At 43.7% G+C, this 18,814-nt stretch overlaps 1 protein-coding gene across 6 annotated transcripts in view; it reads left to right on the top strand.

Moving 5' to 3' along the window:
• Positions 1–18,814, top strand: part of LOC149365453 (uncharacterized) — a 60,931-nt gene that overhangs the window by 5,364 nt on the left and 36,753 nt on the right. For all 6 annotated transcript variants that reach the window (XR_016282784.1, XM_089542667.1, XM_089542656.1 and 3 more), the window contains exon 2: positions 17,194–17,490. Coding sequence is in view for 5 of the 6 variants with exons in the window: in XM_089542667.1 (XP_089398793.1) it covers positions 17,194–17,490 (297 nt within the window). In the remaining variant the exon portion in view is untranslated. The remainder of the gene's footprint in view (positions 1–17,193; positions 17,491–18,814) is intronic.

Below are 18,814 nucleotides of genomic sequence, written 5' to 3'. Positions count from 1 at the left end.
CCCTTCAGGAGCCCATTCGAATGATCCAGCGCTAGATCTAAAGCGTCCAAGTTAGCGGGCGTCTGACACCATTGACTTACACTGGCATTGTCAGTGGTGCCGAGCTATCCAGAGTTTCCAAATTAACTTCATTAACGAGTGTTTGCTGTGCGCATTACTGACGATTTCTTGGCCATCCACCAGCAAAAGCATATGTGGGTGAAGGAAAAGTTTGTTTTTTACAGCTTCTGCCACTTTTTGTAGCGAGTTTTTGGCACTAGCTTACAACTCCTTATAGTAGTGTAAAAAAAAACTTTTCTTTTTGTGTTTAATACCACGAGTAAAGTCTGTTCTCTTATTGATGCAAAAGCAGCGCAAACTTCACAAGGAAACAGAAAGAATTGACGAGGCACAGCGCTGTGTCTCGTCTTCTCTTTCTGCATCCTTGTGAAATTTTGTGCTCTTTTGTGTTCTGGTGAACAACAACTAGCTCGAGACGTGTGTTGTGGCTATGTTATTGGGAGACCACGGTAGGAACACAAAGCCCAGCCTCCAGATTTGATACATTTCTCTCTTTTGCTGACAGGCTTCGTTAGTGTCCTGTTTGTTGAAATTTAAAAAAGAAAAAATTCTACTGCGCCATTCCTGTGCGTTAACCTTTGTCAAATAGCCATGTCTATAAATTTGGCATAGTTTTGTTACAAGTTGTGCCTTCTGCATTGTCAGTCTAGACAAAGGTGTTGTAGATTACCTAACAAAGTTTTGCATTACTGCCACAGCAGCAGATGTTGTCTTTTGTATTTTACCTTAGTGGCTTGGTGACATTTAAGCATTCCTACAGGGAGCCCTCATACATGTTGTGCTTATCAAACTTATTGAACTTGCTTTGGAGACTGCATTTGTCGGGGGATCATTGACATAAACATATGTGAAATTTATAACAGCTTTTGGAGTTAGAGCAGTTGTAAACAGAGTTTGATGGAACATTTACTCCTTTACATTGAGAAATTCAGCTATATGATGTGAGCGGCAATACTACATTTGCTCTTTCATAATGCTGGTCAGGTCACAAGTGGTTGCTGTTTGAGAATATTTTTCACTTGTAACTGTGTGTTGTAATTTTCATTATTTGTGGTCAAATGAATAAAATTTTCTTTCTGGCCATACAGTGTAAGAGAATGGTGTAGCCACCGAGAAAGATGCTGTAGGCAGCTTGATGAGGCAACTGCCTCGACTTATGATGGCAGTGGAAGCACATCATAGACATGTAAACCAGTGTCATTTGACGTAGAAGATATGGGTTTGGTTATGAGGTGTACATATTATTTCTGTATGTGCAACGAAGGAGTGGTTTACAAATACTTCTCAGAGGTATGTGCATTGGCTTCATCAAAGGAGACTCTACCACTACAGTTTTCTAGCCTTCAAAGGTGGTCATACTTAATGTTCTTCGCCGATGCCCTAGATACCAACAGTTCAGCTGCTTTATGAACAGGATATAACCAATCGACATTCAAGATTTCTAGGCAACTAGTAGCAGGTGGGCCTTCTCGTCATCAGATTCTTGTCAGCCAGGCAGTGCACTTATTTCGCATACAGTGGCTTCATCTGTGTGTGACATTGTGTTGCCATCTTCATAATGCACACCAGCAAAGTCACCTCAGGTGAAATCATGTCCAGCCTTCTGTACATCAACAGTACGCTGCTACAGATCCACGTGTGTCTAATCCTGCAGATGCTGAACTATGTTCTCGGTCGTCCCTAGCTCCGTGAAGCATGCTTTACGGAAGAATTCCTGATGCACTCCACAGTCAGTCCTATCTGCATGGCCTTGATAATTTCCACTGTAGCGAACAAAGATATCCGAACCAGAGCATCGCTATCTGGTATTTGAATTGGTATCAGTAAGAGTTGGATGATGCACTGATTATAGGACACCTTGGCACATGAAAGACGCCCATGTCCAGTGGCTGTACCTTGCATTTGGCATTTGGTGGCAAGAACAGCTTCACCACAGCTAGAGAAAGCAGCACGTTTTGCGATGCAAAGTTGTCAAGCAGGAGTTGGAGCTCGTATTTGTTTAACCGTGCCACCCGACGAGCAAATGCTTGTCACACCAAAACAAAAAGTCCCATAACCTCGGTACATTTAAGAATACATTTCTACGCACAGCAGAGAGTCACAATGAAACGAAAGTTGGCTGGTCCTTTCCGGCAACTCTGTCATGTTCATGCCGTCCTCCGTTGCACAGGAGGCTATGTTCTGTTCGGTGACGGGCATTGGTTAGATTCTTTCTGTCAACACACAGCTACCATGGCCTGGGCATGTCAGCAGCGTCGCTTGGGGTCGGGAAGCTCTGCAACCCGGCGAATTCCTGCGCACGTCTGCATGGAAAAAAGTGAGAGGAAAGGGAAAGGAATGGATATGCTGAACTTCAAAATTTGACTGCAGATAACTGAGCTTCTTCAAAAATTCTTGCTGGAGGATATTCGTGAAGTGGTGTCCGTTAATATGCCAGGTACACCACACTTTTATTGAGAGTCTCTTTCATTGCCCCTTTAACAAAATATGCACATCCCTCAAATGTGCCAAATATACGTGTGTTTTGTTAATTAGACTAGGAATTGTTGAACCTCCAATATGGGTCATTTTTCTCATTTTCGGTCTGTTTGAAAAGCGCTCGATCTAAACAACTATTCACAACAACCAAGAAATACTCTTAACATACCAAGATTGACATTTGATTTAATGCTGGAGAAACAGCCATCTTTTTTGTGTAGTTGTTTTTTCCTAATGCATGCTGCAAGCAGATGAGTCGAACAGAAACGTTCAATTCAGTTCAATTCAAGGTTTATTTGGTTCCTTGTGCAATACAGAAAGGAAAAAACACTTTGGACCCTTAGCCAACAGTTAGTAAATGGGTCCATGTCAAATGTGTAATTAAACAGACATTTTATATATGTAAGGACACTAAACAAAATATTCAATATGTAAGAGGAAGCGGCACGTAAGTATCCATAATGGATAATGGTGCATGGATGCGTGCAGTATAAGTAACACTATATATACTCGAGAAATATAACTTAGGAACAGCACTATATATACATGGGAAATACACTTTATAACTCTAAACACTTATTCAATATGTTATTATTCTTAAACATGAGAAAGCAAGGACACAAAATTTATCTTCACTAGTGCCAAAAAATTGTAAGCTATTCCATATTTTTGTGCCCCTTAATTGAAGCCACCGATCCCCATAGATACTGTATCTTCTGGGAAAATTATAGTTGCCCGCCAACAAACTTTTGGTGGTGCAGGATGAGGTATAGAATAATGATGCTTGGGAAGGATGGTTGTTTCTGAGGACAGTATCCTTGGTAATGGTCATATTTTTTCACAGAGTATGTCAAATGGCAATGCCTGTAATTTATGAAACAGTACCTTGCATGAGTGGTCATAGATGGAGTTGTAAGTATTCGCAAAGCTCATTTTTGTAGTTGCCTTTGTGGTTGACGAAATGTTGTGTATGTCCATCCCCAAGTGTGTATACAATATGATTAGTGGTTTTTTATGAATGCTAGATATTGCATTCTTAACACCTTATCATCAAAATAATTCCAACCTTTTAGTAGTGTATGACAGCGAGATAATAGCCTTGCGCAGACTGAGTTGATGTGCGCTTGCTAATTCAAGTGGTTGTCTATTATTATGCCAAGGTACTTGAATGACCCAACCCTTTCAGGTTCACAATTCTTCATTTTCATTTTAATATTTGATGTGATTAATCTACACCGGGAGTGCATTACCATGCATTTTGTTTTTTTTCACATTCCGAGCTAGTTTATTTTATATGAACCAGTGAGACATGGTAGATAGCTCTGCATTGTTTTATACACTATGCTTTTGATGAGTCTGCTTGTACCAACAATTATTGCTATCAGTAATGGATACCTTTGAAACTTGAATACATTTATTTTTCTAATGATCTAAAACTTCTCTTTTGTCATAAGCAGGAGGACTGCAGCAGTTGTGCAAACTCCCCGCAGGGAGGCGCCTGCAGCATGCAGACGTTGGTGAGTGGCGACACCACGGGGTTAACCCGAGCATCCGCAGGGACATCCCCGCTGGGGGATGATGGTGAACAATGCATCACCACGGACCCGAGCATCCACGCTGAGCCGTGCGTGGCATCGCCGTGTCCGGGGAAAAGGGGATCCTGGTGGTTGAGCCGATGCCGAGCGTTTGGACCCTTAGACGCCCCTCGGCGGAGGCAACACACCACTTTGGCCCCAGCTTCCTGTAGACGGCACCTCCGGCCTGACCCGACCGGGGGAAATTGGCAGTCGCCTTTTCCTGTCCTCTTCTCCATCTTTCACTGTTCTATCTCCTTTCTTACAACTTTCCTGTATCCTCCTCTCTTCTTCGTTTTTTCCTCTTTTTCCTGGCGGCGAGGGTTTACCGTGTGTGACCAACTACCCTGAGTTGAGTCATATTAGGTTATAGTTAAGGTGTACAGCTGGCGTGGGCAGGACTTTCTTTCAAGTTCCTGTCGCGTCCCCTTGTTGGACTCCATGGTGGGTGGCTGGCACCATGACCGAAAAACATCAATTTTTTATGGCTCCCCCCCTTTCAAAACCTGATTGCTCTCTCAAGAGAGGGCGGACCGAAGCAGATGACTTTTTTCAAAAAAGAAAAGTATCCTTTCCAAAATTTCACGTCATTCATAGCAAAGCAGAAGAAACGCAAGCAAGAATAATATCCCCATTCCAGGTCTCAAAACGCTTGACGGATGCCTTAGGCCTTGGCTACAAGGTGTCAAAAATGGCCAGTGGCGACTTACTTCTTGAACTGCGCGACAGCATACAACACTCAAAAGTTGCAACAATTGTATCCATTGGGGACATCCCTGTCTCTGTGACCCCACATCGGTCTCTCAATACTGTACGAGGCGTCATCTCAGAAATAGATTTTGTCCACCTTTCTGAAAAAGAAATGCTCGAAGGACTTACTGACCAAGAAGTGATAGATGTCCACCGGATCAAGATCCGGAAGGATGGCAAAGAAATGGACACCAAACACCTGATTTTGACATTCAACATGAGCACATTGCCTGAATCCATTGAAGTAGGCTACCTGAAAATAAATGTTAGATCGTATATTCCCAACCCACGCAGATGTTTCAACTGCCAGAGATTTGGCCACGGCTCACAGAGTTGTCGCGGCCGCAAAACTTGCGCAAAATGCTCTTCGAAGGACCACCAATCTGAAGAATGTGTTGCTAACCCACGGTGTGCAAACTGTGAAGGCGACCATGCTGCCTACTCCAGGGCTTGTCCGTCCTGGAAGAAAGAGAAAGAAATCATTACTCTCAAGACTACGCAAAACATTTCTTTCAAAGAAGCAAGAAGGCAATACTCTCAAACAAACAAATTCTCCTTCACTGCAAAAACAAACTTCGCCGATGTGGTGCGTGGGCGCGGCGCACCACACCAGGCTTCGGCACCCGTCCAGGCCACACGTAGTGAGCCTGTGGCGGGGCCATCCGCGCCGTCTGGTGGACTAGCTCACGCTACTCCGCCTACCCCAAAGGAGGGGACGCAGACCCCCGGGTCGGCGGGCCCAAAGACCTCTTCCCACAGGTCGAGGTCAAATTCGAAAATCAATGTGCCTTCTCCACGGTCGTCTAGTGCCTCCGCAGAGGCGATGGACACGACCCCGTGCAGCCCCTCGCCGTCCACGTCGGATGGTCGGCGGAGCTCCCTGGATCGGTCAAAAAGAGACAGGCCCCGAGTCACGGGGCCATAAACAACTTGATCTAGTTTTTTCAATAAGTACAAACACAAAACTAAGATTGCTTTCATAATACAATGGAACTGTAGAGGAATGTTGAGGAACTACAGTGATATAACTCATATTCTAGGGTCAATGATACCTCTAGCCCTATGTCTCCAGGAGACCAATCTTGGTCCACAACATTCAAATATCTTAAAACATTATACAACTTTTAGGCGTGATCGCGAACATGGAAATAGACTCTCGGGAGGCGTCGCAATCATCATCCAAAGCGGCGTCCCGACTCAAGAAATCAAACTGAAAACAAAACTTGAGGCAGTTGCGGTTAGCGTCATCAGCTACAAAGCCATTACAATATGTTCTGTATATCTTCCCCCACACATCACATTAATATGCCAAGATCTAGAAGGCCTGATCGATGAACTGCCGGAGCCATTTCTGGTAGTTGGCGATTTTAACGCTCACTCTCCGTTTTGGGGAAGCGAACGCTGTGACCCTAGAGGCCAAACAGTCGAAGATTTTATACTTTCGAATAATGTCTGTCTTTAAATACGGGAAAAGCGACATATTGCTGTCCAAGCTCAGCAAAAATGAGCTCTCTCGATTTAGCTTTCGCATCACCATTACTTTTTAACGATTTTAAATGGGATGTTTTAAATGACCCCATGGGCAGTGATCACTTACCTACTGTCATCAGGCTCTCATCGTCCACTCCAATCATCCCCACAAGGCCACGGCGCTGGAAAATTCAACTCGCCGACTGGTCACTCTTTACAAAAAGTGCCACTCTGGAAAAGGAATTTTGTGACCACCTCAGCACAGATGAAATTAATGAGAAGTTTACTGAATGCATAATATCGGCCGCAACACTCGCTATACCACAAACAACAGGACTTGCACAAAAGAAACATAAAGTGTGGTGGACACAAGAATGCACATTAGCAAAAAACAACAAAACAAAGCCTGGAGCGCTCTGCGTCGATATCCCACTGCAGAGAACTTACTTACCTTTAAGAAGGCAAAAGCCAGAGCGCGGTATGTGCGAAGAAATGCAGAGAAAACCTCTTGGCAGAAATATATCTCCTCAATAAATAGTTCAATAACATCAAAGAAAATGTGGGAAAAAGTTCGTGAATTTACTGGTGACCATACCCCTTTCACTCTTCCTCTCTTGACAGCACCCGGGACACAAACATCTTTAGAAGGACAGGCCAACATACTGGGCGAGCATTTTGCTGAGATCTCAAGCTCATCCAACTACACAAACACATTTCAGAAACACAAAGCAATAGCTGAAAAACAAAAATTTCCATCTGGAGCAGGTGTACATGAGGATTATAACCAGCCTCTCACACTACAAGAATTAAATAAAGTATTATCTTCTGGAAAAAAGACAGCACCAGGACCAGACAACGTGCATTACGCTATGCTTGCACATCTCTCCGAGGCTGCTGTAGAGGCACTGTTAAAATTCTTTAATAAAATCTGGATAACTGGAAATATACCTGACGAGTGGAAAAAAGCAGTCATAATACCTTTTCTCAAACTCAGAAAACCACCAACAAGTCCTAGCAGTTACAGACCAATAGCCCTCACCAGCTGCATTGCTAAATCTTTCGAAAGTGTAATAAACATTAGATTGACCTTCATACTTGAATCTCGGCAACTATTAGATACACACCAATGTGGGTTTAAAAAAGCATGCTCGACCACAGATCACCTTGTCCGTCTAGAAAACACCATCCGGGAGGCGTTCATCCACAAGCAGCACTGTATTGGGGTCTTCTTCGACTTGGAGAAGGCCTACGATACTACGTGGAAGTTCGGCATCCTCCGTGACCTAGCAGAGCTAGGTATCCGCGGCAGGATGTTGATCTGCTTGAACGACTTCCTGGCTAACCGCACATTCTGAGTCCGCCTAGGAGCAACTCTCTCCATGACTTTCACCCAAGAGAACGGCGTACCACAGGGGTGCATTCTAAGTACGACACTCTTCATAGTAAAAATGAATTCCTTAGCTAAAGTAATACCCAAGTCCATAATGTATTCAGTTTATGTAGATGACCTACAAATAGCATGCACGTCCTCTAGCATATCAACCTGTGAGAGACAAATACAAATCACACTGAATAAACTAGGTGCTTGGGCAGACAGAAATGGGTTTAAATTTTCTCCTCAAAAAACAGTAGCTGTTGATTTTTCATTGCGACGAGGCCTACAGGTCGATCCCAATCTATACCTGAATCACACTGCGCTACCAATTGAACAAGAACACAAATTTTTAGGCCTAACTTTCGACAAGAAACTCACATTTCTACCACACATTAACAACCTTAAAAAGAAAGCTTCTCTAGCCCTCAATATCTTAAAAGTTCTCACGGAAGCGGTGGGGGTCCAATAGAGCAAGCCTTTTACAAATATATCGCTCTCTGGTGCGCTCCAAGCTGGACTACGGGTGCATAGTATGTGGTTCGGCAAGAGCATCCTACTTAAAAAGATTAGACCCCATTCATAGTCTTGGTCTGTGCCTATCATCTGGAGCATACAGAACATCACCAGTAGTTAGCCTTTACGTTGAAACTAATGAAGCCGCTCTTGAGGATCGAAGAATCGCCCTTACATGCTCATATGTCTTAAAAATCCGTTCTCTTCTGAAACATCTCTGCCATCCAATTGTCACCAAGTGCCCATCTAAAAGATTATTCATCAACAAACCACGTTCTATCAGGCCATTACTACTGCGCTTTGAAGATAAATGTGAAGAGCTAACAGTACTAGATGCCCTACCGAATATTGCACAAAGGAATGAACATTTACCACCATGGTACAGCCTGCCTTCAGTATGTGACCTCACAATGACACATTTAGATAAAAAGCAAACGCCAAATGAGTACATATTACAGGAATTCTTTGCACTACAAGAAAAGTATGACACCTACATTGAATTTTATACCGATGGCTCAAAAACAGAAAGTCACGTTGGAAGTGCAGTAATCCAAGAAAAAAATAAACAGATAATGCTACTACCAGAATGCGCATCAGTTTTTACCGCTGAGTGTTATGCCATCTTTGTAGCTGTAGAAAAAATAGTAAAAGAGAATATCAAAAATAGCATCATTTACACCGATTCCCTGAGTATGCTTAAAGCACTGCACTCCAGAAATGCAGCTGAACTTATAATAGGAAACATCATACATAACATAGTTAAAATCACAAAACAAAAGCATAACATCAAATTCTGCTGGGTTCCTAGCCATGTTGGAATTGTAGGTAATGAGAAAGCAGATGTATGCGCTGCACAAGCCCGGAATGGCCAAAAAAAGCAAGTGAACATACTGCACAGGGATTGTTTAAAGTTTATATACAGTAAACTCAAAAATAAGTGGCAGGCTGCATGGCAAGAGCACGCAAACAACAAACTACATTATGTGAAGCCAATTTTAGGGGAATGGCAGTCATGTAGGGATCAAGAACGTTTTACCGAAGTTATTTTATGTCGGCTCCGCATTGGACACACCCACCTCACGCACAGCTTTCTGCTAACCAAACAAAACAAACCTCTCTGTGAAATGTGTGGTGCCGAACTCACAGTGAACCACATTTTAATTTCATGTGTCAAACAAGAAGAACTAAGAAAGAAATATTTTACAACATTTTATAGGGAAAGACTTCCATTACACCCCATGTTACTTTTAGGCGATTGTGCACTGGTTGACATCTCATGTATTTTTAGATTTCTCAAGGAAGCCAGCGTTTTAAACAAACTCTAAGTATAAAAAGCTTCACCTTTAACAAAAACTCCAACCTTGTGTTTGGCACATCATAGCCTCAGTTGCTTTTGCGCCATTAAAATCAATATAACTAACTAACAATTGTGCAAAAATTGTGAAAAATGTCCAGCGGCAGCAAAAGTGTGAGACCCCTGCCTGCCTTAAGGATTGGCTACTGGCCAGAACCTGTCGTGAGATTATGGTGGAAATGAAGAGATTTTGCCTCGTATATTGTAAGAATCGGGCACTGTAGCATCGAAGAAATCGGATGTTACAATACTTATCTGGCATTGATAGACGCATAAAACAAACTGAAGTGCTGTCCTGCGGTGAAACCTTGGCAATATCGGTGTATTCCACCATGTGACCACAATGATATAAATAACTTATTTTTTGCTACATCGGTAAAATACAACTCATTTGTTGCTATGTGCATAGCATTTTTTTTCTTTCAGGATTGTTGGTCATATTTCATAGTAGCTTATCTTATCTCCAGTGTACCCTTCAATAGCAACACTCTGCATCACGGATGAAGAGCTTCAAGGCTTTGTTACTAGATGGTGCCAGCATTATTACTTTCTTGGTTGATTTCTTAAGAGGCAAAATGCTAGAGGTCCGTGTAATGTGCGATGTCAGTGCCCCTCAGAGAACCCCAGTTGGTCGAAATTATCTAGAGCCCTCCACTGCAATGTCCCTCATAGCCTGATTTGCTTTGGGACGTTAAACCCCATAAACCATAAACCAATTTCTTGGTTTAAGCGGTAACCAAGTTCCTCAAAAGTTGCCGTCATAAGGCATACACGACTCTGCTGCAACAACTTTGGGTGTATAAACTGCAGTAAACTCTAAAGTTGTAATTAATGTCTGGCAGCTGGAACTATATTAATTTTTAGTTGATCATGTTTGCCAGCATGCAATCACCATTGTGCTCACTGATCATAGTTTCCGCCATCAGGACACATAAAGCAGTAGTGTCCATTGATTGAAAAATTCTCAGTAAAAGTTTTCTTCAGTATTCCTATCAAAACTGTTTTCTAATCGAGCACCATAGACAGGCTTCCGCGGTGCAGAAAAAGTGGGGTGCTTCAGATTCAATTGTCGGTCTCTTTAAGAATATATATCTGGTAATCATGAATGGCAGTTCACCAATATCCCTCAAGATAAAGGTATGCAACAGCTGTATCTTACTGGCACTCGCCTACGGGAAAGAAACGTGGAGGCTAACGAAAAGGGTTCAGCTTAAGTTAAGGAGAACGCAGCGAGATATGGAAAGAAAAAATGATAGGTGCAACATTAAGAGACCGGAAGCAGTCAGTGGGTGAGGAAACAAACGCGGGTTAGTGACATCCTAGTCGAAATCAAGAGGAAGAAATAGGCTTGGGCATGGCATGTAATGCGAAGGCAAGATAACTGTTGGTTCTTAATTGTGACGGAGTGGATCAGAAGTTGGCAGCATAGGAGGGGGCGGCAGAAAGTTAAATAGGCGGATGAGATTAATAAGTCCTTTGCCTAGTCCCTTTGCTATCATGTTGAGTGTTTTTAGAAAGGCAGACTCTCACTATTCTGCCAGCGGTGCTGCGCTGCTACTAGCAATTGCACTTCTTGGAATCAGTGAGATCAGCAGTATTATTTTATTGGTAGTATTTTTAAAACAAGATTACTGGCTCTCAGGTGTTTAGTCTCGGATTCTCTCTCGTCATTTCCACTGTGCGCAACCTACCGTATTTACCCAATTCCAACGCGCACCCAATTTACGGCACCAAAAAAAAAAAAAAATTCAAGCCCCGATTTTAACGCGCGCCCGATATTGGCAATGAAAAAAACTACAAGCCCCGCTTCTAACGTGCATGTGACTTCCACGAATGAAAATAATTTGCAACCGCTTTTGTATTTTAAGGAGAGATGCGGGTGAAAAAAACGCGATTTTTTTTCGATGAAGTCGATTTTGTATTTTCTTGCCTTTTGTATTCCCCCAAGCCTTTTCTTTTATGTATTAAAAAAATCGAAGCCGGTAATCAATGCGAAGTTAGTATAAAATGCAATTGAAGCACTCGCGGTGGCTCGCGAAAGTGCAAATTTGACCGAATTTCGGGAACGCGGCATTTCGCTCCACGGCGTCGCCCGCTCTTATATTTTCGCGGGGAAGTAGGCCTACCCATCATCTACCAGAAGCCACTTCGGCAGCGGCGCATTCTTGATAAAAATACGAAAAAAAAAGATTGTTTCCCGCTCGAGTCGAGCGTCGCGACTGGCCCTTCAAATCACGTGGTACGATCGGAGCCCTTCCATTGGCTACGACCATTCCACCGCACGGTGGGACGCATTTCGTTCTGCCGCCACCGAGACGTGAACCAACGCTTCTGTCCGGGTTTTTCTCCTTTCTCCGCTATGGATGTGACCGAGAAACGAGATTTTCGTTCAGGCAAGTTCTGACAAAGCATCAGTATAAAGGAAGACGCCCCAAGCGCAAGCGGAGAGCTCCGGTGACGGGAGGTTCGTCTGCTGCTAGGCGTAACTGCGGCAACGGCGATGCACCATTTGGATCCTTCAAGCTTCTTGCGGAGCATCCATGACTTCGTCAGTGCATCTGAGCGAAAGATAAAGATGTGCGACGGCTAAAACAAGCGTAAAAACGAGCGCGGAAGCGCTGTTACCTGCGAGATCGGCATGATGCACGACCTCGTCAGCGGCGCGGCGTGCCCCGCCTGCGGACGATGTAATCTCTGTCAGAGAATCGGCCGCGAAACAGAAAGGACTCTCATCGTTTTTGGAACTTTACCGCCGAAATTGCGTGTTTCAGACAACCGTTGTTTCATCAACATATTCTTCGAGCCGCGTATCTCGATTGTGCAACGGCAGTGATGAGGCGTCCGCCCGCGGCAGTGCACGGGATACCGTCGCCGTGAACGTGGTCCGTGGTCGCTGGCCACGCGACCAATGACAAGCGCTAGACCGGTTGCAAACGGCTGCTGCGACGCAGAAAACGACGAGCAAACGTGCTCCCATTTTTGCCAGCAGTTAGCTCCCACAGCGTATAATGGCGATGACGATGGGCAGCTATGGGGCAGTTTCGGTTTTCGCTCGAATCCAACGCGCATGCGATTTTGAGACGTATTTTCCCCGAAAAAAGGTGCGCGTTGGAATTGGGTAAATACGTAAATAGAAGTGTGTGATGAGAGGCTAGTTGGTAAGACATACTGAAGACCCAAAACTACGCAGGAAACAGGACACAGAAAAGAAGCAGACAGGACGAGCGTAGACTAACAACTGATTTATTGGTCGAAAACAACCTTCCTTCAAAAGCAACGCATGCGCAACCAAACTTAACGCCCAAAGCAAAAGTACGCAATCTTATCAACCTAAAAAGTCAAGTTCCTTCTTATACAAGTGAATTGATGCCTCGCTAACACATTTTTCCGCACCGTATCTAGCAATTTGCCAGGCTTCAAAGATCTCGCGTGCCTTCTTGTCCTTCGCGCAGCCTAGAATCTTCGTTTGCTTGAAAAGCGGCGTACAAAATACTTGTTTCTTCTTGTCATTGATCATACAAGACTGGCAGTGCCTTGCCAAATGCTGCCCACCGTGCTGGCTCAAAGAGTTATTATGCTCCTGAAGGCGTTTATTAATGCAGCGCCCCGTCTGCCCTACATATACGGAACCACAGCTGAATGGGACCTCGTAGATAACTCCCATCTTACAGGCTACAAACTTGGGTCTGTGGTTGACTCCGCACCCTACTTTCTTTTGCAGGTTATTGTTAGTTAAGCGGCATAAACGAGACAGTTTACATGGGGCGGAAAAGAACACGTTAACACCAAATTTCCCTCCCACCTTCTTCAAACCGTGCGAAGTCTTGTGCACATAAGGAACGACTTCAAACTTCTTCCTCTCGCTTTCAGTGAGTTCTTGTTGGTTTTGCTTCAACCGTAGGGTTTTCAGCAAAGATTCTGCAACAGCTTTCAGAAGAGGAGGAGGAAAACCCGCAGAGTAAAGCCGGTCTACTTGACTGGAAAAACTACATTTCACCATGTGTGGGCATGACTTGACAAGCGAAGATCTTAAACATGAGGTTGCGATTCCCCTTTTTACGAGCTTTGAGTGGCAGGAATCATAAGGTAGAAGAGCCTTCTTAGATCTTGGTAAATAGGCCCAGCATAGATGGCCCCCTGTATGAAAAAACAATTTTAAGTCTAAAAACTGTAAACAAGAGCTTTCCGGGAGCTCGAAAGTAAAATTCAGATTAGTGGCTGTAGATTTGAAGGTCGCTAAAATTTCATTCACAAACATTTGTAGGCTATCGTCAGGGTTAATATTCAAAAGGATTAGGAAATCGTCAACGTATCTGACCACATGCGTGATCCGGTCATCAGTGAGAACGCACGAAAGTTCAGTGTCAATTTGAGCTAAAAATATCTCAGTTAAAATAGGCGCCACGCTCGAACCTATACAGATACCTCGCCGTTGTACATAAAACTTGTCCTTAAAAGTTACAATGGTAGAAGAAAAATAGAGTTTCAGCAATTCAAGAAAACCATCGATTGAAATGCCGCAAGTATTCTGGAAGGACACCACTCCCGAACGTTCGCTTTACTCTGCGGGTTTTCCTCCTCCTCTTCTGAAAGCTGTTGCAGAATCTTTGCTGAAAACCCTACGGTTGAAGCAAAACCAACAAGAACTCACTGAAAGCGAGAGGAAGAAGTTTGAAGTCGTTCCTTATGTGCACAAGACTTCGCACGGTTTGAAGAAGGTGGGAGGGAAATTTGGTGTTAACGTGTTCTTTTCCGCCCCATGTAAACTGTCTCGTTTATGCCGCTTAACTAACAATAACCTGCAAAAGAAAGTAGGGTGCGGAGTCAACCACAGACCCAAGTTTGTAGCCTGTAAGATGGGAGTTATCTACGAGGTCCCATTCAGCTGTGGTTCCGTATATGTAGGGCAGACGGGGCGCTGCATTAATAAACGCCTTCAGGAGCATAATAACTCTTTGAGCCAGCACGGTGGGCAGCATTTGGCAAGGCACTGCCAGTCTTGTATGATCAATGACAAGAAGAAACAAGTATTTTGTACGCCGCTTTTCAAGCAAACGAAGATTCTAGGCTGCGCGAAGGACAAGAAGGCACGCGAGATCTTTGAAGCCTGGCAAATTGCTAGATACGGTGCGGAAAAATGTGTTAGCGAGGCATCAATTCACTTGTATAAGAAGGAACTTGACTTTTTAGGTTGATAAGATTGCGTACTTTTGCTTTGGGCGTTAAGTTTGGTTGCGCATGCGTTGCTTTTGAAGGAAGGTTGTTTTCGACCAATAAATCAGTTGTTAGTCTACGCTCGTCCTGTCTGCTTCTTTTCTGTGTCCTGTTTCCTGCGTAGTTTTGGGTCTTCAGTACGTAAATAGTGTGGCAGTCTTGTCCACGCAGATGCACAGAGTTACAGTACTAATTGTGTAGCTTGTTCTCGACATCACGGTTTACAAACACTATCTACCACAAGAAAGGGAGGCTATCATATCAAAGAATAGGGTTTCAAATTATTCTGCCTCATTTTTCAACTGTGGCCATGCTGGTTTTGTTCTGCTAGTTGTTTGCACCGTTGCATTTTGCAGGCATCAAAACCAATGTAGGCAAGTCAAAGAGTTCACAAGCTACCACGAGGAGGATCTTTGGAAGCCACATTCTGCCAGGAATTGCAGCTTGAACTGGCATATCCGGTGATCTCAGATTGTGGTGGCGGTGCACAAAGTGGGGCATGTCAGACGCAAGCCTTGTTACTGCCTAGAGCACAACCACATCATTGCATCGACTAATATCTTGGTGTGGGCTACTCAGGGATTCAACATGGAAAGTGGCAGCATAAAACAATTGGACACAAAGATGAAGAAACATGCACGACAGGAGAAGCGCTGAACTACCAACTGAACCTACCTACCAGCCTACTGATTCTCCATCTTCGTCCCCGTTTCTTTTGCGCTGCCACTTTCCATGACCCATCACTGCAACATGAACAAAGGATGTCGTGAAACATTCCACTTGTGTCATTGTGCATAGATATAGCATGAGGAAGCCTTGTGATCCAGCACGTTACAGTACAAGTTGCACTTTTTCTCTGTGTTCTGTATATAGCTTTTTTCTTAACAGAGTACACAGGGGAAAACACCTCCAGTAGAAAAAGTGCCTCTTGTGTGGCTGTGCATTTTGTGCATCTTACTAGGTCTTGCTTTTTGTGCTGTAGCCCCAGCCCTTTAGGTCTTGGGATTTCGTTGTGGTCTCCCACCCTTTAATTTTATTTCCTTGTCTCATTATTTTACTGCTTATTGTTTCCTTTGAGCTTTTTCATGCAACTTTCTTATAAATTGAGCTCTCGAAAGGAGTAGTATCCACTAGGGCTCCTCTGTCTTTATTTCTTCTTTCACCAGCGCGGTTTGAGTGTCCACCGAGATATGTAAGACAGTTACTGTGTCATTTCCTTTCGTAAAGACGAATTTCAATTTTCTCATATTTTTCTTATGCAGCCAGATATTCTGGGATGTATATTAACCTCTGCTGTTTTACCTGATGTCTACAGAAGCATTTGTTGCATGTGCTTCTGATTCCATATGCTGGGTTGAAAGATTGTCTAGTCTGGTTCATTGTGTTGCAGTATTTGTGATTTGTGCTAAATTTAGTACTGTGCATTTTGTTCTTGACACTGCTGACAAATTGTTTGTAATCTTTCTTCCATTAGTCATTATTTTTTGCACAACACCAGGCCATGTTATGCTAGCCTGAGTAGAAAAGTGTTATCTTTACAATCGGTTTTCTTTTAATTTGCTGAGTTGACATTCAGAACTCGTGCGTGCATATGTTTTCGTTATTTCTTCATTATGCCTCAGTTTGGTAATATCAACCTGCAGATAATTTTAGTCAGGGAGCTTTGTTCTTTCTGACGCTGTAAGAAAAAGCTAATTCCTTACCTTTTCTTGCGAACAGATGTGCAATTACTTGCTTTGTTGGTACAATAAACAGCACGGTAGCCCGCAAGGCATACGCTCTGAAATGATACTTGAGATGATACTGTGTGCCAATGCTAATATTCCGAATATTTTGTTATTTTCCTTCATGACAGCTTATCTTGAACTTACTTTTGAGCATTTGGCTACATTTCTAGAAAGGAATCCAGGCCTTCAGCAGTGTTTCTCCAGCACTTTCCTAATGTCATTCCTTCAGTGTGCATGGTAATTAGATTGTAGTATACAGATTGAATTCTGTATTTAGAAGTGTACTTTGTCAAGGGTGAAAGCTCACTCACATTCATTTATTCATAAAAAACGATTGGGCAGGTTTGTAATGTCCCAGCCATAAAACTAGGGATCATACATGCACTTTGCCGCAGCAGCTCCAGTTTTTAAGTTGGTTACAGAGTATGCTTATTGCTTGCAATAATAATTCAAAAGCTAGAACATCCCTCCAACTGCATGCATATTTGTTAGTAGGATATTTTCTAGAAACCTGGTTTTTTTTTTCTTTTTAAGATGAACCCATTTACCCTGACAATAAACATGTTAGCTTAAATATTGTATGCCTCCTAGATTAATAGGCTTCTGGCCTCACCACTGAAAACTGTGACACGTGTGGTCTCGCATTTCATTTAAAATACCCCGCCTTTTTTGGTGCAGGCCTGGCCACAGCTGATCCCGAGCATGGTGTCTCGCCAGGGGAAAACTTGCACGATGGCAGCACCCATATGCAGCTCACCATGCCAAGTCCTTGCGGCACCGTTGGAAACCACCAAGGTGAACACACCAGCCAGCAGCTGTATCAGTCCAGCCACAGCAGCAGGGGCTTTGCAAAGGAAACCCACCTAGAGCCTCACCTTGTCACCCCCATCGGCGACCATCCCTACCAGTGCGACCACTGTGGAAGGAGCTTTGCTAAAAAGAACAACCTCATAGTACACCTTCGTACCCACACGGGTGAGCGGCCACACAAGTGTGACCACTGTGGGAGCAGCTTTGCTCTCAAGAGCACCCTGGTGAAACACATTCGTACTCACACGGGTGAGCGTCCATATCAGTGTGACCACTGTGAAAAGAGCTTTGCTCAAAGGACTACTCTGGTGGCACACCTTTGTACCCACACGGGAGAGCGTCCGCACAAGTGTGACCACTGCGGGAGCAGCTTCTCATTTAGAAAGAGCCTGGTGGATCACCTTCGCACCCACACGGGTGAGAAGCCATACGAGTGCCAGCTTTGCCCCATGGCCTTTGCCCAGAATGCAGCCCTGGCAAAGCATGTGCGAGCCCACAAGAGGGAAAAACCACATCAGTGTCAGTTCTGCTCAGTGGCGTTCAAGGAAAAGGACAATTTAAAACGCCATGAAATCAAACTACACCCTCAGAATACCACAGTTTTATGAAGGTTTGGTGCCTATTTCCTAACATTAGATGTGAGAGCCAATGCTAGCTTACCTGTCTCGATTACATTATCCACGTTGCAAAAAATACAACTTTACATGTCCTCAATTTAGACTGGCAGAAAGCACTTTTTCGGGTCCTTTCTCCTGATCATAAGAAGCATGATTATACCGAGGTAATGCTTTGATTGACTGGGACTGGCATGGCATGTGCACATGGCATCACTATTAGATTAACAGATTATTATTATTAGATTGATAGAGCCATAAGATTAAAAGTTGTTTGTATGAGATAGTAAAAGCTTGGTAAGTCAAATTTCAAGGGCCCAGAAAATTTGATTTATCAAGCATCCTCGAAAAAAACCAACAAGAACTGTTTGCATCGCAGCATGTATACTTGGTGAAGGATTGGGCAGTGGTCGCCTGCTTTTGAGGGGAAAACAGAGCAGCAGTGATTATTTTTCACATTTCAGTCAGTGCCTTTTTGCGTGAAATCTGCCCGGAGCATTGAGGCAGAGCTGCATGAAAATGCAAAGGGCCTCCTCGTCGGACGTGTGTTGTTAACTGTGCGGCATTCAGTTCATGTTTTGTTGGGACTGTTTTGACATCTGCACGCCATTCTTAGATGCAGCCTCCCTTCAGGAGCTCATTCGAATGAACCGGTGTGAGAGCTATAGCGTCCAGGTTTGTGGGCATCTGACACCATAGACTTACACTGGCATTATCCGGAGTTTCCAAATTTACTTAATTAACGTGTGTTTGCTGTGTGCATTGCTGACGATTTCTTGGCCATCCACCAGAAAAAGCATACGTGGGTGAAGGAAAAGTTGGGTTTTTACAGCGTGTGCCACTTTTGTGGGCGAGTTTTTGCCACTACCTTAGTA

Source organism: Amblyomma mixtum, chromosome 1 (assembly GCF_055824585.1).
Source record: "Amblyomma mixtum isolate Tamu chromosome 1, ASM5582458v1, whole genome shotgun sequence".
NCBI lineage: Eukaryota > Metazoa > Arthropoda > Arachnida > Ixodida > Ixodidae > Amblyomma > Amblyomma mixtum.
The sequence above is the reverse complement of the archived record's forward strand: the minus strand, read 5'-3'. Positions and strand labels throughout refer to the sequence as shown.